Source organism: Eucyclogobius newberryi, unplaced genomic scaffold, assembly GCF_026437365.1.
Source record: "Eucyclogobius newberryi isolate DKJ021-1_F unplaced genomic scaffold, fEucNew1.0.hap1 SCAF_24, whole genome shotgun sequence".
Classification (NCBI taxonomy): Eukaryota; Metazoa; Chordata; class Actinopteri; order Gobiiformes; family Gobiidae; genus Eucyclogobius; species Eucyclogobius newberryi.
The window spans coordinates 462,414-487,189 of NW_027315879.1; the positions used below are offsets into that span (position 1 = coordinate 462,414).

At 43.5% G+C, this 24,776-nt stretch overlaps 1 protein-coding gene across 1 annotated transcript in view; it reads left to right on the forward strand.

The window, feature by feature from the left end:
- The window catches only part of vps52 (VPS52 subunit of GARP complex), a 96,746-nt gene that overhangs the window by 70,728 nt on the left and 1,242 nt on the right, over positions 1 to 24,776 (forward strand). The window contains exon 19 of the mRNA XM_072459616.1: positions 5,845 to 5,963. Within this exon, the coding sequence (XP_072315717.1) occupies positions 5,845 to 5,963 (119 nt within the window). The remainder of the gene's footprint in view (positions 1 to 5,844; positions 5,964 to 24,776) is intronic.

Genomic DNA, 24,776 nt, shown 5'->3' on the forward strand with positions numbered 1-24,776 from the left:
TTGCGCATCTGCTGTAGGGCTTTTAGGACCTCCCCTGTCTCGGCGCTGCAGGTTGAGTTGGGGGAATTGCCGTTACGGCTCCGGAGGCTAGAACTTCTGTTGGCTTACTGGGTGAATGTGCAAGGTCATACGAGCCCTCACCCGGTGAGGGACTTTCTCAGGGTTGATGGGGGGCAGAGTGAGGCTGGCGGTATGGTTTTCAACCAGGTAGGAAATGCGAAGGCGCGGCTTGCGGGGGTTGGTGATCTGCGTGTGAGCCCGTCGGTGGCTTTGTCTGCTATAGCTCCGTGGAAGTTTGTCCCGGCTCCTGTTGATGTTAGCTTGCATGGCAAGCTTAGAGGAGTCGCTGGGAGGGCACCGCAGTTTGCCGTTCAAGCGCTCATCGATAAGCACTCAGGTGATGTGTTTATTTATACCGACGGGTCTAGGGATCCTGAGAGTGGGCGTACTGGCGCCGCTTATTTTGTGCCTGACCTGGGGCTAGCGGTCAAGAAGAGGTTGATAGATCGCCTTTCTGTTTTCACGTCAGAACTTATAGCGATACGGTTGGCGTTGGAATGGGCGGAATCTGCTTTGCAGTGTTGCGGCATTGTGGTGGCCTCTGACAGCCTTTCTGCATTGCAAAGCATTAAATCTGGGAAATCGGATTGCAGACAGGATGTGTTGAATGGCATCTTCTGTCTGATGCTCTCCCTGTCCAGGAAGGATGTGAGGGTTTCCTTCATTTGGGTCCCTGCGCATGTGGGGGTGGATGGTAACGAAATGGCTGATGCACTGGCTAAACGTTCCCTTCGGCGGCCATCAATTGATGTGGCGGTTGAGTTGGGCAAGTCTGAAATCAAGCCCGTTATCAAGAGTCATGTGGTCGGCCTTTGGCAGGAATTTTGGAGCCACTGTGTTACTGGACGGCATCTCTATCACATACAGGGTAGTGTTCAGAGACCAACCGGCTTTATTCCAGGGAGACTCTTCTTCATCTTCCTCTCCTTCTTTGACGTTTGGTGCTTCCACCGTACAGCTTTATTCTTTAGGCTTCATTCCATAGGCTTTAATATTTCCACTGATGTCGCTGCTTGGTAGCCGTGCGTCTACGAGACTGGACGAGGACAGGAGACCACCCCCACCCCCATCTCGTCACTCTGATCACTCTGACTCCCCACAAGCAGACCCCCATCACTCCGACTCCCATTTAGCGCCTTTAGCCTGTTTTCTATATCTGCCCAATCAAGCTCCTTTGTTCCAAGGAATCTCCCTGCAGCTTTAGCAATGATCCTGATCCTTTCAGTTCTGCTTTGAGTCTGAGCAGCACAGTTTACAACATCCACCATAAAGAGTACAAAATCCTCTCTATCCACAACCAGGGTATTCTCATTAATTCTGGAACCTGCACACTTGGGACCTCCACTCTTGAAACCTTCACACTTCTTGGGAGCCACGCTGGCCTTTCTCATTTCGCCCTGGCTGGGAGCAGCGCTGGCTCCTCTCTCTGTATTTACTCTAAACTCGTTACTTGAAACTTTCTTGACTGCATCTGCATAGGATATACCTTGAGAGACCTTTATTTTCCACACCTCAGCAGCTCTTTTGCTAAACCTGCATCCCCCGTAGGCAGAGCTATGTTCTTCCCCACAGTTACAGCACTTCAGTTTTGCACCCACGTCACACTTCCCATACTCATGATCTCCTGCACATTTACCACACCTTTGCCTCCCTCTACAGACCGCTGCAATATGCCCAAAGCACTGGCACTTAAAGCAACGCAGGGGCGGCGGAACATATGGCCTGACGCTATAGCACATGTACCCAATGAACACCTTACTAGGCAGGCACCTCCCTTCAAGTGTTACCATTACCGACAAGCTGTCACATCTTACTCCAAACCGGGTCACCTTCAAACGCCTAGCGTCCACCACCGTAACTCCCGTCAAATTCTCCTTAACTTCATCCACAGACGTCGCCGTAGGGACACCTACGATAACTCCTCTGACCGTGTTTCTTTCAGCATTAGACACAAGAATGTCCTTTCCACCCAGACGTTTAGTTCCAATCGCCTTCCGTTGCTGAGCCGCGTCCTTGCACACGACCAGCAGCGAGCCATCTCTAAGGACACTCGCACTCTTGATCACTCCCACAGCTACAGTTAGGCTCTTTGACAATGCCACTGAATTCCACTCCTTAAAGGATGCACTATCCTGTGCAAGCTTTATGATCACCTTACAGTCTCTGCTCTCACCCCGGTTATCAATAGCTTCAGCCTCATCCTGCTGCTCATTCCCAGAACCCTCGGACGAGCTAAGGGACTTTTTACGTTTCCGGGCACGTGCAGGCAGAAAAGGCTGCTCCTCCACGCCGTCCAGAATGTCTTCCATCCCCGATCCACTCACTTTATTCTTCAGACTTTATTCTGTGTTTCAAAGCCCATGAGTTCAAAGCACGTTAGAACAGACTCGAGCATTCCTTGGAATGAACATTCCATTCCATGGCTCGAGCCTAACAAGAATAAAATCTTTACTACACACATGTAGTACTTTTACGCAAGAATGCTGACACTCGCAATAGTTTCAGCCATTGCACATTATCTAGTTATAATAGGCCGTTATTTTTCACTTTTCAATTTACCAATTTATACTAATTTATAACAGTCAAATGGTGCTTTTTAAATACATTGAAATGTTTTATTGCTCTATTAAAAGTTGATTAAAATATAAATGTTTGTTCTGATCAGAACATCACACACTGGACTCTGACTTTCCTCTGCATGAAACAATGCTGCGATGTGATTGGCTGATAGACGTTAGACGCAAAAACCTTTATGTTCCTCTCGTCAGTCAGCGCTGCGCTTCTTATGAAGTCAAAGTAAAACAGACATCACGAGTCACGAGTCATGATCTGCTCTCAAGGGTTTCTCACGCAGTGATGAGCGGACAGCGTGTGCCAAGGTCTTGTGTGTTTGGAGAGGGAGAGAGATTGAGAGAGAAGGGACGCAAAGGAAAGACTCTTAACTCCCGGTTCATTTTAAACTATTTCTTAAACCCCACTCATCTCTAACACACTGAGGCTGCACTGCTCTTTCTGTGTGACTGAGGGCCGTACACTGTTCATTCCAAAGTTTCATGTTCATGTTCTGGTCCGGACGAGACAACGCTTGGGTCCGGATCCGGACCGGATTATTAGTAACCTGGGGCATAGACTCCACCTCACCGCCCTCACCTGCTGCTAACACTACCGAGCTGATGTAAATGTTATGCTTAATAAGATAAGATAATCCTTTATTGTCCACACATGGGGAAATTTCGTTGTTACAACACAGGTAGGTAGATACAGGGGGAAAGGACTGATAACTTATAGGAAGTTTCAAAAAAACACTCTTAATAGAAGATTAATATCCTTTTTTCAAACGTATTAAAGCGCAGTGCTCACTGACACAGGTATGTTTTTCGACACCGGGGATACGTAAATTCTTTTGGACATGAGGACCACATTCTGTTTCGTTTGTCTTGCTCTCATTCTGCTTGCTCACAATGAAGTTGACCAATCAGTGCAGGTATGGTGCCGTGGTTGCCAGTTTGTCTTTTCAAATAAATGCGGTTTGTGCGTTATATGTTACCGCTGTTTGCGCAGCAACAGTGCTACTATGCTATTGGCGCACGCTGCGCTTGCACTAAGTCACGTTACCAGATTGGGGCCCTAAGCGGCTGCTTAGTTCGCTTGTAGACTTATAGACCTTGCTTACAGAGATAACTTACAGATCCATACCCAGACTCTGAAGCATCTGAAAAGTGGTGTAAATCAGGGGTCCCCAACCTTTTTTGCACCACGGACCGGAATAATGTGGGTTTTATTTTCACGGACCGGTGTGCCAGTTTATGTGCGAAAGTGGGCGGGGGTTGGGCTTCCATTCGATTCAGCTCGGAAGGCGAAATGTTCTCAAAAGATGCGTTTGTACATTATTAAGTGTTCTATTCCAAAAGATCCAAATTGGAGTAACATAACGTACAGTTTCACGTGTTCTCACTGTTCTTAACATACATATGGCAGTCAGCAGAGTTGTTCCATCAAATTTACGTTTAAGATCACCGTCATTTTCAATCTCCAACAGCTGATCCTCTTGCGGCACATGCTCAATTCGCCCGGTTTAATCACGAATGGGTCGCGGATCCATTCACGTGCAGTTCATGGATCTTTTGCGTGCGGGAAGTAGCGCTCAAACTCTTGTAAAAGTAAAAACAGGTGATCGCGTAGCAGTAGCAGAATGCTGGCCCAGGAGACGTGTTCTCCAAAATCCCCGCTGACTACTCCTCTGCTCCTCGTCTGCTCCTCACTTGGCCTTTTCCCCTTTGTAAAAATGCTCTCCAAAGACTGTTGTTTTTTACTCATTTTCGCGAGCTTTTGGGTCTACTTTTGGGCAGCGCGTTTGATGCGACGCATCCGCGATGACGTATTACGTATAATGCACGTATCAGTTGTTATCACGCAGGACAAGAGCAGAGATATAATATACTTGCCATTATATTTAATGGATTTCATTGGCAATTTCATATAAGGCTTTTCATTATATATCCACAGACAAGCTTATTAGTGTCATGAGTGACAGGCCAAAGTTACGTCGGAGAAGATGCTGTCACTGAGAGATTATTTCCCGGCCCGGTGGTTGGGGGCCCCTGGTGTAAATGATATGAGATGGGCCATTGTTTGGCTAGCAGAGTGACTGATGCAAGCATGCCAAGTTGATCATACACTGAGCTTACCATAGAGAAGATCTTCCTCCTGGTCAGTGATTTTTCTGTGTCTTTTATGTCAAACCTAAATGTGTCATCCACCCCGTTTCTATTTAAGGATGTTTTTTATTTAACTCTTCTTTCAAACCATCTTTTTTCCCTGCTTAGAATCTGCACCTCTTTGATAGAGTGAGGTGGCTTTAAGATGCAGATGCAAGGCGCTCTGTGGTCCTGAACTCCAGTGTCTTCTGTGCTGATAGAGCCTATTGTGCAGTGGCTGTTTAGTCTCTTTACAATTTTCTTCACTGCATTGGATAGAATAAACTTGCTCTGTTTTTGTGTCGGCATCTTGTTCTTAGGGTGAACCAGTTTTTGTCTCTAAAGTTTTGCCTGGTTTAAAATAAACAGGGATTTTGTGTTGTCTAAAACTTCTTTGCAATTTGTCCGACGGTCCCGAGACACAAGGGAAAGAAACACCCTTCCTTCCCTGTTCCGTTTCCCTTTTTGTCCTGCTTTTTGGTTCTCTGCACTCTGTTCAGTGGGAAAATGTATTGCTCAAACGCAGGGGCGAAACTCTGTTTGGTCTAGGGGGTCCAAAAATGTATGGAAACGATAACGCCTTTAACACTTTAAATGGCATTGTAAAAAATACAACATTGTTAATATGATTCATATTAGAATACTAATGTAAGTATTTGCCCTTTACAGTCAACATGTATTCAGAAATCAGTTTATTTACAAATAAAATAATAAATAAAGGGTCGCACGGGCAATGCGGGCGCCACTGCCACCTACTGTAGTGGATGTGCAATTACACTTTATTTCAGTACTGCAAAAAAAGCATGGTCCCGGGGTTAGACGCATCGCACCGCGCCACCCACTATTTGAGAAGAACTGGATTAAACCAATGTGTCACAACTGAAGGGGTAGATCAGTGTGTGAATAGTAATCATATAGATTCTGATGGATAGAAGTGTTATCAGTTAAAAACTATTAAAGGTTATGTGAGGGGTGGGGGGACACTGTGAGGGGAGAGGGGGACCCCAGTCAGCATGGGGGGCCCGGACCCCCCCGTGATTTCCGCTGTGTTGATGTTCAGATTGTAACGGTGTTGCTGTGTGTGCAGTGCGGATCACACAACTGGTGCGCGGTTTCGCCTCCTCCTGGAAACAGTCTGTGGAGACCATGAGTCATGAGGTCATGAGGTCCTTTACCAACTTCAAGAACGGCACCAGCATCATCCAGGTCAGTACACCAGCTCTGCTTCCTCTGCTTATCCATATAAATAATTTGGTACGTAACTAAACCCACTTCTATAATTGAAAAAGTCTGTGCCCAATGTACCATTTATTGTTGAATAATTACTATTTTAGCGGACCACTGATGGCTGCCATTAGCAAGTTTGCCTGGCCTACATTCCATCTTTGAATTGTTTCTAGCTTTTTTGTGTGTGATTATGGTTGTCAAAGTGAATGCGTTAACGTGTGATGAATTACAGAAAATTGGTTGCCTGACCAGCCATTCCCAACACGTTTTGACAGACTACTTTACAAAACCTGAGGGTCTGGGATCCAACCCAGTCGCACCAATTTCCAAAGGGAGTGATTGACAGGCGGATTAACCAATCAGACAAATGCATTGTCCGTTCGTGTCCAAACACACATGGTGGATTACGAGGGAAGAATAAAAATAACAGACTGAGAAACGTTGCAGATTTCTGCCGAGTCAACAAGCGACGTACTAAACTCTGTAAATGAGGTAAAAGTGAGGTAAAAGAAGTTATATATTTTGTTCTGAATGTTTGGAAAATATTTGAGAGATGTCTTCCGCATTTGAGAGGCACGTGACACAAATTAGCGGCGGTGGTTGGCCCGGTTAATTGAACCGAAAACCTGACCTAAAAAAAAAGAAACGTAAAAGGGTGGAAAGTCCAATCCTAATGAAGGGCCCCCCCCCAAAAAAAAAACACCCCAGTCACTCCTGACACCAATCCTCAGAAAGAACTGGACCCATAGGATTTGAAAACACCCCGTCCAAATAATTTTGTCGAATACAGAAGCCCAAAATTATGATCACACTTAAGTGGCGAAGTGTGATCCTAATTTTGGGCCACTATTTTCCGACACTTTTACTAAATAAAGCGGCACTTTTAGCGCCGTCTGACGTTATGCCGTGCGCCGTAAACGAGCTCCATAAACGAGCGCCGTAATCGAGCGCCGTAATCTACGCCAGATGGCGCTCTGCATTCTCTTAATTTATGCCATACGTCACTCCTATTGTGGCGCTCCTATTGTGAGTGTGATCATATTGTCTATAGCCGTGGGCGGCGCAAGCAGGAAAATTACACTACGGCACGCACGGACGGTGATCTGGTGAACAGGTGCCAAATAAACATTTGGGACCAGAATGGAAGTCATCCACGTTATTATCTACGAGCCGAGACAAGTACTTGGGGACCGTCATCAAATAGCAAAACCAAAAATGGAAACGTTTTATAGCTGGAATGGAACATCAAATAGAGCGATACAAGTTGAATAACACAACAAATACTCCACGAGAGACACCACAGCAAGCTTTATTTTTCCATATGAAGCTTTATTTGTGTTTTATTTATGGAACATTATGTAATATGAAAATTAATCTTCAATAGCTTTTTAAATATTTGATTTAGGGTCACCAATTTCACAGCACTCTAATCTAATACAACCTTTATTTTACCCATCAGAAGCATACTACATGTTTTTATGATGAAATGATATTACATTTCGTCCGCCTGTTCAATATATTTCATTTAAGAATCCGTAAACCAAGTAAAAACCAAGTAAAAATAATGGACACATTAATATTGTATTATTTTATGTTTAAACTTGCAAATAATCCTGTGAGAGGAAAAAAAAAAGTATTTATTTTTTTAACTTCCCTACTCTTTAATAACGTGTATTCATTTAAGAAAAATAAAATATAATGGCCACAAATGGATTAAATAATATAAATGTATGCTTATTGGACCCTCATTATAGCTCTTTTAAGCATTATATAATTTATTAGTGAGATGAGCTCCATAGCAACACTCGGGGGAGGGGCTTGAAACCTTTAGAAAATCCCTTTTCTTTGGCTCACGCCAACAACAAACATATTTGAGATTATGCTCTGGAACTACCTGTCTCCTCCTTCCTCTCCATCGAGCAGTGGCTCCACTTTCGGCTCTCACTGAGCGGCCGCTTTGCGCTCCAGCGCCGTCAGTGGTGGGGCCCCTTGCTCTGCCCCGTGTAAACTTGTGAAGCAGCGGTATAAAAAACTACTCATGCTGACTGTAGCTCGCTCTGTTCACTTGCACTAGTGTGGACCTCCGTGTGTAACGGACCGGTCAGACAGCGCGTTCATCCACTCTTGTTAACATGCTGGGCTCTTACACAAAGACACGTGTGTGTGACTCGCCGTGAATCAAGTTGCGTTTTGAAATATTTCTGCGGTTAACCGCAGATTCCAAAAACCCCACGAATAACCTATCGTGGCCATAAATAATTGCGATGATTGAATCTGATCTTGACATCCCTAGCAACAACTGATGATTCGTCATGTTCTCTCCTCCTTCCAATGCAAGGAAGTCGCAAGAATCTCCATCTGGGCCGGGGGAACCCGCATCTCCGGCGGGGAAGGACTGCATTTCTCTGCATCAGTTTTGCTAGTCACGTTAGCCGTGTTAGCGTTGTTAGCTTGTGCTGCGGGCTGTTTTCCAATGGAGCCATCAGGCAAGTTTATTTGTAGAGCACATTTCATACACGAGGCAATTCAAAGTGCTTCACACAACAGGAAGAAAATGCATTCAAATCACAAAGAGGTGACAGAAATCACAAAACAGTTTAAGAAATAAAAGAGAAGAGTGAGTGCAAAGAAAATCCTTTCAGTCATATGCACAACTAAACAAAACTGACCCGAGCAGCAGCGTTCTGGATGTACTGCAGCTGTTTTACTGCTCGTTTGGAGAGGCCAGTGAGCATTACTGTAGTCCAACCTACTGGAAACAAACGCATGGATAAGTCTCTCCAAGTCTGGTTTAGACACTATATTTTTGATTTTGGTTATGGTTATGGTAAAAAGCTGCTGATGTTTTTGATTTGACATGGCTGTTAAAGTTCAAGTGTGAGTCCATTATTCCCCCCAGATTTCTAACTTGGTTTGTAGGTTTTAGAGCGAGACTCTGGAGGTGACTGCGAACACTTTTTCTTTGTTTCTGTGGCCAAAGACGATAATTTCAGTCTGGTCTGAGTTCAGCTGGAGAAAGTTGTTTTGCCTCCACTCACTGATCTGTTGGATCACCCCACAGGTCTGGGGCATGTGGTCTGAGACACAGCTACCAATTTCAACAAAGTACTTCCTGTCTTCCAGATAGGACCTTGACCAATTTAGGGCAGTGCCAGTGATGCCCACCCAGTCTCTGTAAGAGGATCCCATAATCGACAGTGTCAAAAGCAGCATCAGATCTAACAGAATTACGACTGAGGCTTTGCCCATGTCAGTGTTCAGGAGGATGTCATTTGTCACCTTGACAACAGCAGTCTCAGTGCTGTGATGAGATCAAAAACCTGACTGAAAAACATCAAATGAGTTGTTTATTAAGAGGAAATCTGTGAGCTGTTGGTAAACAACCTTTTCAAAGAAGAAAAAGGAAAAAAAAAGGTTGTCTGTGCAGGTATAAATTGTGGCAAAAAAAGTCTAGTATTCCCACAGACAGACATGGCTTTAAGTATAAAATGTGCACCAACGCGTTTCAGCCCTAACGTGGCCTTCCTCAGGGTGCAATCAGGCCAACAGGTGTGTAGGCCTCCTCTTTATAGGGAGATCCCTATAAAGCTATCACTTGTAATGACCAAACCATCGAAGTCTGTGCATACGACTGAGAGCATCTCTATCAAATCATCAATAAAACTTTGGCAGTGCTGGAGAGGCTTGTATAAAACAATGAAGAGAATGGATGGAGACTGCCTTAGCTCAATTTTAAACGATACCTACTCAAATGATGAAAACACCCCAAAAGACAACCTGTGGGTAATTATTTCATCCCTAAAGATTGCACTAACACCCCTCCCTTTTTGTTTTCTCCTGTTTCAGATTAAAACTTAATGTTGGGTGGAGCAGCTTCTATCAGAACTACATTTCCTGTGTTTTTGTCAAGCCATGTTTCAGTTAAAAACATAAAATCAAAATTATAAGTAGAAATGAAATGATAAATTAAGAGTGATTTGTTACATAAGGATCTGACATTTAGCACAGCAAGTTTCAGACTAGTTTCAGCGGGACTGGGTCTTATCTTTTCACAGGGAATATGAATCAAATTTCTCAGATTGCGCAGCCTGACTCGCATTTTTTTTCCCCCATCTGTATGATGTGACTACAGAAATAGCACTAGGGGAGGCTGTTTTTACACAGGGTGTAAAATCAGGTTGGTCATCTTAAAGGCGCAATGGACGATTTTTCGGCGATTTGAGAACTCAGGCGGAAGTGCGCATGCGCACTCTCCCCGTGTGGACCGGCGGATCGCATCGCATCTCTCGTCTCCAGTAGATTTCCGTCTCTTATGAGACAGCTCGAACAGTCTTTCTCCGTCCTAATTTTGTCCCGTACATTGAGGGAACGATATTATGATAGATCAATGCGCTTAGACACGCGGAAATGTGCTGCTCTCGGGGGACGAGCCTGACGCTGCTGCAGGTGAGCGGTAGGTGCGTTTTATGATTGATACGTGGCAGGACTAATTGGCAGTCCACACCACGAGGAAATAAGACTCAGATTTGTGCCAAAAAAATTGTCCATTCAACCTTTAAGGCCTGATTTGATCAGATATTCAAGATGGCTGGGCGAGGGTGGAGATTGGAAGGAGAGTGAGGAATCTGTGGTGGGAGAAGATGTTGAAGGGGGGACCCAGGGCTTCTGAGGGCAGGGGCGATTACAGGGATGCTGTCGGGCCAGTCACAGATAGGTCCAAGGCCTTTGATGAGGACTCTATGGGGAATAATTTGAATGACTCCTGCAAGGCCCTGGTGAAGATTGTTTTGGTGCTGCTGAGGAGTCCTGTGGTGGAGGTGATTGTGGAGCAGCTGGAGCTGAATCCTTTGCTGGTGGTGGTGGTGGAGTAGCTGCTGATTGATCCTTTGCTGGAGGCTGTGGTTGTGGTGCTGTTGATGCTGAAACATTGGCTCTGGCTGATGGAGCAGGAATTCTTCTCTCATTCCTCTCTTCTCTAAATATCTGCTCAGGACCCTGTCCAGGCCCAGTCCAATGCCTCAGAGCGTGGAGCAGTTTCTCTGTCTTCTTTCTTCTAAACAGGTCCCTAAACAGGTCCTCTCGTTTCCAGAATAGATAGAAGTTCTCAATGTAGTGTCGTCCTTTAGGTGCACACTCTTTGGACAGCCATGTGTTCAGCTGAAACAGCGTGCTTGTAACTCTGAAGCGTGCTTGTAACTCTGAAGCGTGCTTGTAACTGAATTTCTTGATATTTCCGACAGCATTCACAAGAGTCTGTTTCCGTTCTTCTCCCGGACATGTCACTGGCGTCAGATACAGTGGGAAAAAAGCATTTAGTCAGTCACCAATTGTGCAAGTTCTCCCACTTAAAAAGATGAGAGGCCTGTAATTGACATCATAGGTAGACATCAACTATGAGAGACAAAATCAGAAAAAGAAAATCTGAAAATGACTTATTTTATAAAAGGATTTATTTGCAAATAATGGTGGAAAATAAGTATTTGGTCACCTACAAACAAGCAAGTTTTCTGGCTGTCACAGACCTGTAACTTCCTCTTTAACCTGTTACCATCCACCTATTTTGCCCTGTGCACAATGGTTGGACATGGTTGGACCCAAATGGCATTGCTTATTAAAAGAGGATCTTACAGCCCACATGCAAGTGTGGTGCATCATTAGAAAGCTTAGGCCTTCTAGTTTCTGCAGATGTGCAGATGCCAGAGCTTCTGTCAGAGTTTTAGAACTTACACTACAGAAGCCCAAATATAAACAAAACATCCTTTTTTTAGTCTTGCCTGAATATTGTCAATTTGTAATGGTCCTGAACATGACATACTTCATTGTGTGCTTATGCTGTTCACTGTACATGGTGTTTATCTTGTTGACAACAACTGTGTAAAGTTTCAGATCTCTGGGAACAGGCATTTTGGTGCTGTTGACCTTTTTGTATCAAAAAGTATATTCAGAACAAGTGATCCAAATATGTGCCAACTGTGCCAAACTGTTTTATTACAATTTTAGCTCTTCTATGATCATAAAACATACATTTTGATGTTTTGTAGGCCACTAATATCTATTATAACTGCTAAAAACAATTTATGTGAAAATGTGTAAATATGAGTTTACCCATGAATTTCCCATATAGATGTTAAAAAAAAAAAAAAAAAAAAAAAAATTATATTTTTATTTTATTTTTGTATTGGTATAATAATACATATATCTAACAAAATGCGTATCCAAAAGGCTAATAAAATCAGAAAACGTGATGCGTAAAATCTAGTCGCCAAATGCCGAAAAATCAGGAGAATACAGAGGATTCTGTGTGTGGAACCCCTAAGTCCCGCCCCGCTTTCTAAAGCTATTCTTATTGGCTAGAATAATATGTCAATCAAAGGCCGCTAAGTCACTGCTAACGTTAGCTATGTGGCTAAAAACAAGTTAGCTTCGGGCGTCGGAAGCAGCGCATTTTTTTCCTCCAGAGGCTGTAGAAAACAAAACCGTCGACAGAAAAAAATGGTGGATGGTCTCATTCTGTAGCCAACAGTCTGGAGAAAAGATCAATGCCAAACACCATCTTATAAGTCAAACAGGTCATTTGTTATGGACGGAGAAATGCGCCGGACGAGCCTTAATCCTGAATATCGTCAAAGAAGAAAACTTTGTTTACTTGACAATATCTCAAAATGGGATAACTTCAGGAAAAATACAAGTGGATATTGTTTTTCAATGGTTCCTTATGGACAGACTGAGTACAAGGATGTACAGAATTAAAGCCGTTTCGTCCATCATAAACAGCAATGGCGGGATGGTAACAGGTTAAGAGGCTCCTCTGTCCTTCACTCATTACTCATTATACCAGCAAAATCACACGTAACCATAACAAACTATTCCAACATTGTCAGTGAACACACACATCATTAGCAGGTAATGAGGAAATGCATTTAACATAATATGTACCACATTTCAAAACACAGTTCTTACGGCATCTGTTTAACAAACATGATCACACAAGCATCTAGTCTGTTTGGATGTGAAATATAGTAATTTAAGGACGTTGTTCTTAAACCATTTTTTATCCAGCAGAACAAAGAGAACAAACAACAGGTTTTTGTCAGCAGTGGAAGGTTCCAGTTCACCGCAGGGGTCGTTTGTGTCTTTGGAGTCATTTGGTGAGAGGTCATGGACACCTGTGTTATCAGAGGGTTGTAGAGACAGTGTAGCTGCCTCATGGGGGATTAGTCACATGGGTCCATCAAACTTTTTGCTTTGTTATACAACAGTGACGTGAATTTCAACATTGTCTTGAATTATGAAAAGATTATGTATTTTTTAAAGATCTTTTGGGACATACTGACAAATGTTCCCTCTAATTCATGTGTCTGAGCAAACTCCCTGACCACTGTGAGCAACATCAGACGTTTGCACTGTGGGGCCACGCCAGTATCACATCCGTTCAAATTACATGGTTTAAATTACATATTTAATATTTTTACCATTTTTTTCAAAGTTCAAACACTGAACACAGAGAGCAAAACAAAGACAGGATGTCCATTAAATATAACAAAAAATATGAAACTACGAATAAGTCCCATCTTGTCCAGAGTCTCTCAAAAATGTCGATTTTCAAATTAAGTCCAAATGTTATTTTTTTCTCCCATTTTTCGAATGTCTGTTATAATTTGTGTCCAGTCCTTGATTGTCAGTAAAGTTTGGGTCATCCATTTTTATGTGATTGCGTTCTTTTCTTTTGGCCTGGAGTATGCTCCAAATGTATCCATTCACTCAATGAGTTTAAATGCAAACGGAAAAAAAGTTTTTTATACATTCGGTTTTGAGGTCTTGGACAAGCTCTGTCCTTGTCCAAGTATACACGCAGACGAGAATTCGCAAAGTCGAATTCCTGGCACGAACGTGTCGTCCTCCTAACACTAGATGGCGATATGCGTCGTTTCTGCGGACTAATACAACCCCCCATTCCGGTTGACCTTGAACAGCAGTTGTACAGCTTTGTTCATCTTGTATGTAATGTCTGCGTTAGTTATTGTCCACATAAAGTGCAGGCTAACCCTGGTAACAGCTCTTGTTAGTGAATACGGTTGTGTTCTTCCTTGTATGGTTTTGTTTCCGGGGTCACACATTGGCGTGGGTCTTGGAGCATGCGCACAAGCCTTGTCTAGTTTCAGTGCGATTACGCAATCGCATAATCTGGGTGTATCAATCGGAGATTTTGAACACCGATTTCTATCGGAGTAAGGTGGGTACATGCACACGAAGATGTCTGATTGTATCGGATTAAAGCAATGACTCTGTTTTTTCGTTTGCATCTAAACCCACTGACTGTGTCCATGGCTGGGGTTTTGAGGCCCAAGTACATAATTCTGAAATCAAGTGGGATGGTTATGTTAAAGACAAGTCTGTTGTGCTTTATTGATCTCAATCCAATATTTATGGGCAACAGGCCAGTCCCAGAACACGTGAAAGTGGGTTGCTTCCTGGCTGCCACAGTTTTGCCAACAGTTTGCAACAGTAATGAGCACATTGACATGGTGTCAACATTTTCAACAGAATTCCCTCCAAACATGTGATTTTGAGGTCCTCCATTGGGAAGTACACACATTTTCCCACTCTTCATCCGTCAAATCAAGATTATGTTATCTTTCCCACCTATATTTAGTAGAGTAGTTGTCCAGATTATTAATGCATAGATATAATTGGCTCGAGCGGAATGCGACTAGTCTTTGTTATTGCCTGGTTTATAATTATTATTATTATTATTCATTGTCATTTTGCCTCAACTCGGTCATTTTTGACCCCCTGAACATTGATGAAAGTCCCACATGGGGACATAGATGCAATCGGCTCGGCCCGAACTCGAATAAGATAAGATAAGATAAGATATTCCTTTATTGTCCCACATGGGGAAATTTCATTGGTGCAACGCAGGTAGATACAGAGGTAGATCCAGAAGAACAGATCACTTATAGGAAGTCTGAAAAACACTTTCAGTAGAAGATCTCCTATAAATAAATAAAAACTCCCATAGACAAATAAATAAATACACAAATACCATTGCATGTGATCACGACAGTAATTGCACATGAATATGTGTCACAACAGCACATAGATTGCACATGAATTTCACAGTAATTGCACATGAATTCCAACAGCAATTGCACATATGACAGAATTGCACATCAGTATTAGGTTAGGTCAGTATTGCGAGTGTTCAGGACTAACAGTGTTTGTTATGAAGTCTGACAGCAGCAGGAAGGAAAGACCTACGGAACCTTTCCTTCACACAGCGAGGGTGGATCAGTCTCTCACTGAAGCTGCTCTCCAGAGCGGACAGAGTGTCCTGCAGGTGGTGACACTCATGGTGCAGCATAGATGTGAATCTAGCCAGGACCCTTCTGTCCCCCACCTCCTGGACCGAGTCCAGAGCGCAGCCCAGGACGGAGCTGGACTTCTTGATGACTCTGTCCAGCCTCCTCCTCTCCCTCTCTGTGATGCTGCTGCTCCAGCAGGCCACAGCGTACAGGAGGGCTGATGCCACCACAGAGTTGTAGAAGGTCTTCAGGAGTGGCCCTGTCACTCCAAAAGACCTGAGTCTCCTCAGGAGGTAGAGCCGACTCTGGCTCTTCCTGTACAGTGCGTCTGTGTAATGAGTCCAGTCCAGTTTGTGGTTCAGATGAACACCCAGGTACTTGTATGAGTCCACTCTCTCAATGTCCCGTCCCTGGATGTTCACTGGCGAGGGGGCAGTGGGGTGGCGTCTGCGGAAATCCACCACCATCTCCTTGGTCTTCCCCGCGTTGATGAGGAGGTGGTTCCGCTGACACCAGTCCACAAAGTCCTGCGCCAGTCCTCTGTACTCAACATCATTGTCGTCCGTGATGAGTCTGATGATGGCAGAGTTGTCAGAGAACTTCTGCAGGACACAGCTGTCCGTGTCGTGTCTGAAGTCTGCAGTGTAAAGGGTGAAGAGAAAGGGCGCGAGGACAGTGCCCCTGGGGCGCCCCCACACTGCAGATCCGAGTGTCAGACACACAGTTCCGGGCTCTCACAAACTGGGGTCGGTCCGTGAGGTAGTCCAGGATCCACTCTGCCAGGTCATACTCCACACCAGCCGTCTCCAGCTTGTCCCTCAGGAGCAGCGGCTGGATGGTGTTGAAGGCGCTGGAAAGATCGAAGAACAGAATCCTCACAGAGCTGCCAGGCTTTTCCAGGTGAGAGAGAGAGCGGTGCAGCAGGGAGATGACGGTGGCCTCCACTCCGATGCCAGACCGATATGCAAACTGCAGCGGGTCCATGGCTGAGCTCACGGTGGAGCGGAGGTGGTCCAGGACCAGCCGCTCCAGTGTCTTCATCAGGTGGGACGTGAGAGCCACTGGCCTGAAGCTGTTGAGGTCTTTGGGGCGCGGTGTCTTAGGCACAGGTACCAGACAGGAGGTCTTCCAGACCTGTGGTACCACCCTCAGCTTCAGGCTCATGTTGAAGACATGCTCCATAACTCCACACAGTTCATCTGCAGGACTTAAGGAGCCTGGGGCTGATGCCGTCAGGTCCTGCTGCCTTCCTCACTTTAATCCTCTTCAGCTCACTCCTCACCTGTGCTGCTGTGACAGTCAGTGGTTGGCAGGGGGACCGTGTGCTGGGGGGATGGGTGAGTCCAGGCGAAGTGGGGAGCTGATGGCCCGGGGCAGAGAAGTGAAGAGGAACAGATGCAGGGCATTGTCCAGCTGTGGAAGAGGGAGCATGCAGCTGTGCAGGGGGAGGGGCGGGTGACCGATCAAATCTCAAGAAGTGAGCATTTAAATCATTCACCCACTGTAGATCCTCCTCTGTCTGGGCAGGGGGGATTTTGAAGCCCGAGATGGTTTTCAGGCTCCTCCACACTCCCTGAATGTTCTTTTGCTGCAGCTGCTCCTCCATCCTCCTCTTGTAGCCGGCCTCAGCCTGCCTGATCTTCCTCCTCAGCTCCTTCTGCACAGTCCTCAGCTCCTCCTTGTTCCCTGACCTGAAGGCTCTCTTCTTCTCCTTCAGCAGAGCCTTCAGTTCACGGTTAATCCTGATGTCCTCCCCATGTGGGTCATAAAGCTAAGTCCAGACAGTGGTGCTGAAGCAGTCCCTCAGAGCCTCCTCGCTCTTAGCAGACCACATCCTCACCTCACGGGACACCACAGGCTGCCTGCGCACGATGGGTTCATACACAGGCCTCAGATGTACAAGGTTGTGGTCCGAGCTGCCCAGGGGAGGGAGGGGGGAAGAGGAATAAGCCTCCTTGGTGTTGGCAAAAAACAAGTCCAATGTTCTATTCTCTCTGGTGGGGCAGGTAACATACTGGGTGTATGTTGGTAGAACAGAAGAGGGAGAAGCGTGGTTAAAGTCACCAGAGACGAGGAAGAGAGCCTGTGAGTGCTGTGTTTGCAGTATAAGTGCAGGAGAGCAGTGCTTCACAAGCATTTTCAGCATTGAAATATCAAAGCTCCTGTTCATATCCAAGATCCTAGAGAAGGTGGTCTCTGAACAATTGTCCGATTTCCTTGATCAGTCAAACATTCACGACTCTTTTCAATCTGGTTTCCGCAAACATCATTCTACGGAAACCGCATTGTTGAAAGTGTCCAGTGACATTATGATGTCTGCTGATTCTGGAAAATGCACGGTTTTAGTTCTGTTGGATCTGTCTGCAGCCTTTGACACTGTCGACCATCATATCCTGTTGAACGGACCTGATTGGACTGTCGGGGTCAGTTCTTCATTGGTTTTCCTCATATTTATCCGGTCGGAGCTTTAGTGTTGCTGCAAACCAAATAATGTCCGACTCAACTGATCTGTTGTGTGGAGTTCCTCAGGGCTCCGTCTTGGGTCCCGTCCTATTTCTGCTTTATATAATTCCCCTGGGAATGATCATTAAAGAGTTTAGTGATGTGTCCTATCACCTGTTCGCTGACGATATTCAGCTCTATTGCTCTTTTAAGCCTTCTGAGATCCAGAAGCTGAACTCCTTGGTCAGTTGTTTAGTGCAAATTAAACAATGGCTGAGTCAAAACTCGTTGCAGCTAAATGCTGACAAAACAGAAACTCTGATTATTGCCCCTGATGATGCCATTCCAGGGATAAACCAGTACTTTGGTGTTTTAGGTCAGACTGCTAAACCAAGTCTTAGAAACTTGGGTGTTGTCTTTGACAAAGACATGTCTTTAGAGCACCACTCCAAGCTGTTGACGAGGAACTGTTTCTTTCAGTTGAGAAAAATCTCTAAGCTCAGGAAAATGGTGTCTCAAAATGACCTGGAACTTATAATTCATGCATTTGTGTCTTCACGTTTGGACTATTGTAACAGTTTGTTTTCCTGTCTTAACAAGAAGGAACTCTCTCGTCTGCAGCTGGTTCAGAACTCTGCAGCGAGGACAGGTCCCATCGTACATCAGCGATCTGATTAAACCATACGCTCCCTCTCGCTCACTAAGGTCCTTGGACCAGAAACTGTTGCTGGTTCCTCGCACCCTTTTTCGGACCAGAGGAGACAGATCCTTCCAGGCTGTTGCCCCCAGACTCTGGAACGATCTTCCCTTCTCCCTACGGTCACTGGACTCAGTTACTGCTTTTAAGGGTCAGCTTAAAACCTTTTTATTTAGTCAAGCCTTTTAAATGCACTTGTTTTACGGACTGATTTTACTGTATATTGTTGTATATGTATTGTTCACTGTAAGTTTTTTGTGTTTTTATTGTTTTATTCTGTGTTTTGTGAAGCACTTTGTGACCTCTGTCTGTGAAAGGTGCTATATAAATAAAATTTACTTACTTACTTACTTACATTGGCAGACGGGGCCACATAGACTGCGATCAAAATCACATGTGAGAACTCCCGGGGCAGATAATATGGCCTCATCTCAATAGCCAATAGTTTAATATCCTTGTTACATAGCTGCTCCTTCACTGTGCAGTGTTCGGGTTTGGACCAGCTCGTGTTCACATACACCGCCAGACCTCCACCTCTTTTCTTCCCGCATTCTCTCGTTCTGTCCGCCCGCAGCAGATGAAAATTGTCCAAACCTACAATAGAGTCTGGCATTTCTGCTGTTAACCAGGTCTCTGTGATAATCAAGACGCTGCTGTACCCATAAATCCTCTGGGACCGCATGAGGCTCGCTATTTCCGTCATTTTATTTTGAAGGGACCTCACGTTACCCATGACTACGGCGGGAACCGACTTCCTGTTTTCTCCTCTCTTCTCTCGGAGTTTACGTCCAGCCCGTCTGCTTCGTTGCGTTTTCCTTAGGATGTCCGCCGGGATAACGTGACGATCTCCGGGTAAGACGACTGTTCTCCGCAGTTTCATGAGTTCCTCCTTTGTGTAAACGCGGTACGGCGCTGGCCGGGGGGCGGGGCCGGAGCCGGGGGACTCAGAGCCAAGACACATCGCAACGACACGACGAAAACACTCAATCCAGCCGAATAAAGTCAAAACAAGTTAATTTAAAGCGATTCCAGTGCGTGTCCCGATCGTTCGTGAAGTTCCTCTTTCATATAAACGTGTATATAAACGTGTACCGACGACACGCCGTACTTTAGCGCGGCCGGAGGGCACGGGGGGGGGCTGGTGGGCTCGCTCGGAGCTAGCTCACGTCACAACAACACAACGAAAAACGCTCAAATCCAGCCGAAAAAAGTCAAAAACAGTTGAATTAAAAAAACTATTCCAGCGCGTGTCCCTATCGTGCAGTAAAAAAGAATAGAATAGAATAGAATGGAGGTTGCGAGAACGCCCGTCACAACAGTGGCGACTAGTTCAAAAAAGAAAAAACATGAAACTCTTAATCTTTGGCCTAGGCACATGAAGCTTGGGACAGTGATAGAGCTACCTTTTGAGGAGTAAAACACACCTGGCAGCATTGCTGTATGATAAACATGACTTTTTGATGACTTTTTTTTTTTTATAAATCGTTCTTGTCATAGGTTTTTTGTCCGATTGAGCTCAAAACAAAACCTTTTGCATCTAAAGACATTGAAATTTAATAAATATACAAAAGAATGTTGATATTCTTTACGGTCTCTGCGTAACACGCCCTCAAAAAAGGCTTAATTTCCTGTTTTTTTCGAGGACAAGTCACGCCTAATGGAATTGATCTACGGAGCTCATATTTCACTCACTAATGCTTTTTTATGGTCTGATTGGAAATAATTAATACCTATGTAACAAATTTACTCTATAGCGCCCCCTACCCATTGTGTGAAAAACTCAACATTGTCTGATTTCTTTGAAACTCATGGATTATATTCTCCTCGAGACGCCATGAAAAAAAGTGCATTGCAGATATTGTGTATTTTCACAATTGGCCAGCAGGGGCGCAATGAATGCCTTCACTTCCTCTTCCTCTTTTATTTTGATGGAACATTTCCTCTCGTGCTGTGGTCTTAGCATCAGCATTAGCGGCAGGTCTCTGTTGCTAGATGCCTGTACCTCCGTCACGGAGGTACAGGCAGGAGGGGGTTTAAAGAATAAAAGTCTAAAGAATAAAAGTCTAAGAGAAGGTTTGTTTTCTAGAGCCTCCTGAGGAAAAAAAATGTGCCGCTTCCGACGCACAAGGTTGGTTGTTGACATCGAGATAGCGCTAGCATGCCGTCACGTAGCATACTTTGATTGACATATTATTCTAGCCAATAAGAATAGCTTTAGAATGCGGGGCGGGACTTAGGGGTCCCACACACAGAATCCTCTGTATTCTCGTGAGTAAGGCTGTAAAGAGCCTAGATTTTTCGGCAGGAGGGACTAGATTTTACGCATCACGTTTTCTGATTTTATTAGCCTTTTGAACGCGCATTTTGTTAGATATATGTATTATTATACCAATACAAAAATAAAATAAAAAAATATATATATGTTTTTTAACCTCTATATGGGAAATTCATGGGTAAACTCATATTTACACATTTTCACATACATTGTTTTTAGCAGTTATAATAGGTATTAGTGGCCTACAAAACATCAAAATGTATGTTTTATGATCATAGAGGAGCTCAAATTGTAGTAGTTTGGCACAGTTGGCACATATTTGGATAACATGTTCCGAATATACTTTTTGATACAAAAAGGTCAAAAGCACCAAAATGCCTGTTCCTAGAGATCTGAAACTTTACACAGTTTTTGTCAACAAGATAAACATCATGTACAGTGAACAGCATAAGCACACAATGAAGTATGTCATGCTCAGGACCATTACAAATTGACAATATTCAGGCGAGACTAAAAAAGGATGTTTTGTTTATGTTTGGGCTTCTGTAGTGTAAGGTCTGAAGCCCTGACAGTGTTCATGTGCACATCTGCAGAAACTAGGAGGCCTAAGCTTTCTAATGATGCATCACACTTGCATGTGGAACATAAGATCCTCTTTTAATAAGCAATGCCATTTGGGTATGTCCAACCATTGTGCACAGGGCAGAATAGGTGGATGGTAACAGGTTAAGGATACAAATGCAGACAGATGCCCGAGGGCAAAAAAGGAAAAGAAAAAAGAAAAAAAAAATATTATTATTTTTAAATATTACTTGGACAAGCTTCGCGGGCCGTAGTTTGTCCAACTCTGATAAAGAGCCTTAATATTTTTTTTATTATTAAATAATATATTTTTTAATTTGTTTAGCACTTAATAAATATGGCCTTTTGTATTCTAATCTTCCAAGCTAATCATTTTGTGAATTTTGAACCACTTTCATAATATCTTTGTTTAATGAAGAATATTTTCTTTTATATCTCCCGTGAAGCCAGGTCATTAATCTCCCTCCTTGTGTTTTTAATTTCCTGTAGCATTTGAGGATCCTTGTTTTTGGCATGTTTAGCCTCCAGCAGCCTCAGTTTTTCTGCCTTTGTTTTTTTTGGCTGAGGCGACAGCAATTACCCTGCCCGTGAATCCTCTATGTACGTCTCAATGTCCTCTGTCATAATTTTTACAGATTGTGAGTCATTGGGTCGACTAGCATTAAAATTGTGTTTTTGTTTCTGTTCCAGATTTACAGTGATGTGAACAGGAGCATGATTACTTAGATCAGGGGTGTCAAACTCATTTTGGGCCGCGGGCCGAATTTCGACGCTCGGGCTGGGTCGCGGGCCGAACATAACGTAAAACATAAAACAATAAAAGTATAAGAAATAAATAGCTTCATATAGCCTACTGTTTTTGAAGCAATTACTGGATCGATTAAAAAAAATGAAAACGTTTGTTCTCAAACTGAAATGTATTTAGAAAAACAAGTGTAATTTCACCAACACTGTGCTTCAGTTTATGTGCATTACAACTTCAGAGTTGATCTACAGAGATAAACATTTAGTCATAGGTATTTGGAACTGAAAAATATTGTATTTTGTCTTAATAACAAAATAGTAGTTATCTGTAGTTATCTGTACACCTAAACTGACTCACCACAAAATACAAACACACGTGGAGCGTTTAAGGAGTTTAAGTTATGCCTCTCAGTGCATGAGCCACAGTGTTCCATCAAACCAAACTCTTTTGTCGAATCGTGGGCCGAACTTATGTACAAAATAAAACAATAAAAAATATAAGAAATACATTTTTTACAGCCTAGTAATAGTTGTGGAGACTGTTCCACAAATGTGCAGCAGGTGAAAGACTGAGTCCATATTCATGCAGCAGCAGGAACAGGAACATGGACTTTTGATGTGATTTCTGATGTGAAATGTTCATATCACAGACATGTTTCTGCTCAAACTCAATATGAGCTCAATATTTTCATAGTTTAAGCTGATCTTAGTGACGAATGATTCATGTAGTGACTCAAATGAGTGCATTGTGTTTGTGTTCACAGTCACATTAGTGTGGACACAGTCATGTTCATACTTTATTACACTCTGACCTGTGTTTTTACCTGTGGCTCCTGATCTGTCCAGGTTTGTAGAGGTTTGGATGTTTCCCTCACAGAGCATCATCACAGAAGTTAGTTTTCTTGTTAGCTCCACATTAGCTCCACTTTTAGCACAGCTCTAACATCCACAAAACCTTCTCCTTTCTTTCTTCCACGTGTTTCCCAAAACGACACGTCTCTTTTCCTCGCTCTGAGGTGCGTAAGTGCTGTAAAGTGCACTAACACGCGTTGTTACTCCTCAGCATTTCTCCCTTGGCACACAGGGCAGCGAAGAGCCGTGCGGGGGAGGGGCGGCCACCAGCGGCATTGTGGGACTTGTAGTTTTAGCGTTAAAAACTAAAGTTACGGATGTAACAATGGTTCTATGAATCTATGGAATATATATATTTTTTTAATAAATAAAATAAAAAATGTTCAGGGGGCCGGATTAAAACGTTTGGCGGGCCGAATGCTGCCCGCGGGCCGTATGTTTGACACCCCTGACTTAGATTGATTGTACCTATGTCTGCTTCTCTACTTTTGGACCTATCTTTGTTGAAAATTAAAATAATTGGCCTATTCTAGTATAGATCTTATGTAGGTTGAAAAAGTGTGTATATTGGCAGGATTCATATCTCTCTAGATATCGATCAACCCTACAATATGTATTAATATACAAATGTATTTATAGATTCACCAGTACTTTGTGAGCTTGAGACATCCAATGTCACATGGATACATGCTGAACATGTAGAGTGGTTTGTAATCAGATCCTGTTGTGGAATTTCTGCAAACAACTACCAAGGAAGAATGACATTTTTTGTCTTTGAGTTTGTCTTTCTCAAAAGGTGGATCTTTATTTACTCGGGTACTGTAAATAATCACTGTCCCTAACAAAGGCTATCTGTACCTCATCCTCCTCCTTTTAAAGGCAGTGACATAAACTGACACATACGCACATCATCACAATCAAAGCAGCTCCAAAAGAGAGAGAACAACCATCACGGATGCAAAGATTCATGCTATCTCACTCGGAGGTGACCTGACCCCCTGAGGCATGACTGGCCCGATAAAGAGGACCATATTTATCAGGAACCATCATGTTCTCTGCACACAATAACAACATAGATGGAATGACATGACATTTTACCATCACAATCCACAACTTCAGTATCGAAAGTGGGGTCATTTCAAATGTAAAAACACTTCCATTAATAGTTCCTTTGACCAGTACAATTCTGCCATCTTTATCTTTGTGTTCAAAATTCTGTTCAAAGGCTATTCTGCTTGAGATCAATGTGGCCACGCCCCTCTTATGTCTGCCCCTGTATGAGGAATAGTAAAATCTGTTATAACCAAATTGAGTACATTTTTGATCTTCTAAGTCATTTAAATTGGTTTCTTGTAGGTATATAATATCTATTTCTCTTTTTTCATCTTTGTGAATGTCAATATTAATTGGATTCAATATGCCATTAACATTAAAACATTCTATTTGTAATTTTTCAGATGCCATTGTATTAAACCTGTTGAAATAATTATTGTAAATCTGTTTTAGTTACAAAGCTCTCTGGTCGAACACAAACACAGGAACACAGGAACTAGAACCCTCTGGTACAGGTGATATCACTTTTTCACCTGTGCATTTACAAACCAAAGTTGGCCCCCATTTAACACCCATCTCCAGTAAAGTCCAGGGGCCTCATTCATAAAGCCCAGTATGCAGAAAACAGAGTGTGATGTGAAAATGTGCGGACTTCCACGCAAATTCTGGAGCTTGAGTGGAAGCTACGCAAAGTTTAGGAAGAGGAGGGCAGAGGTGAAATAACGCTTGGTTAAATGGACCATTAATATAAAAGTTCATTCAGTAAAACCAACAGTAAAATATGCTTTACAATCTTTGTGAGGGTCGATACAATCAAGTGGGCGACAGAGCCTTCACGTGCA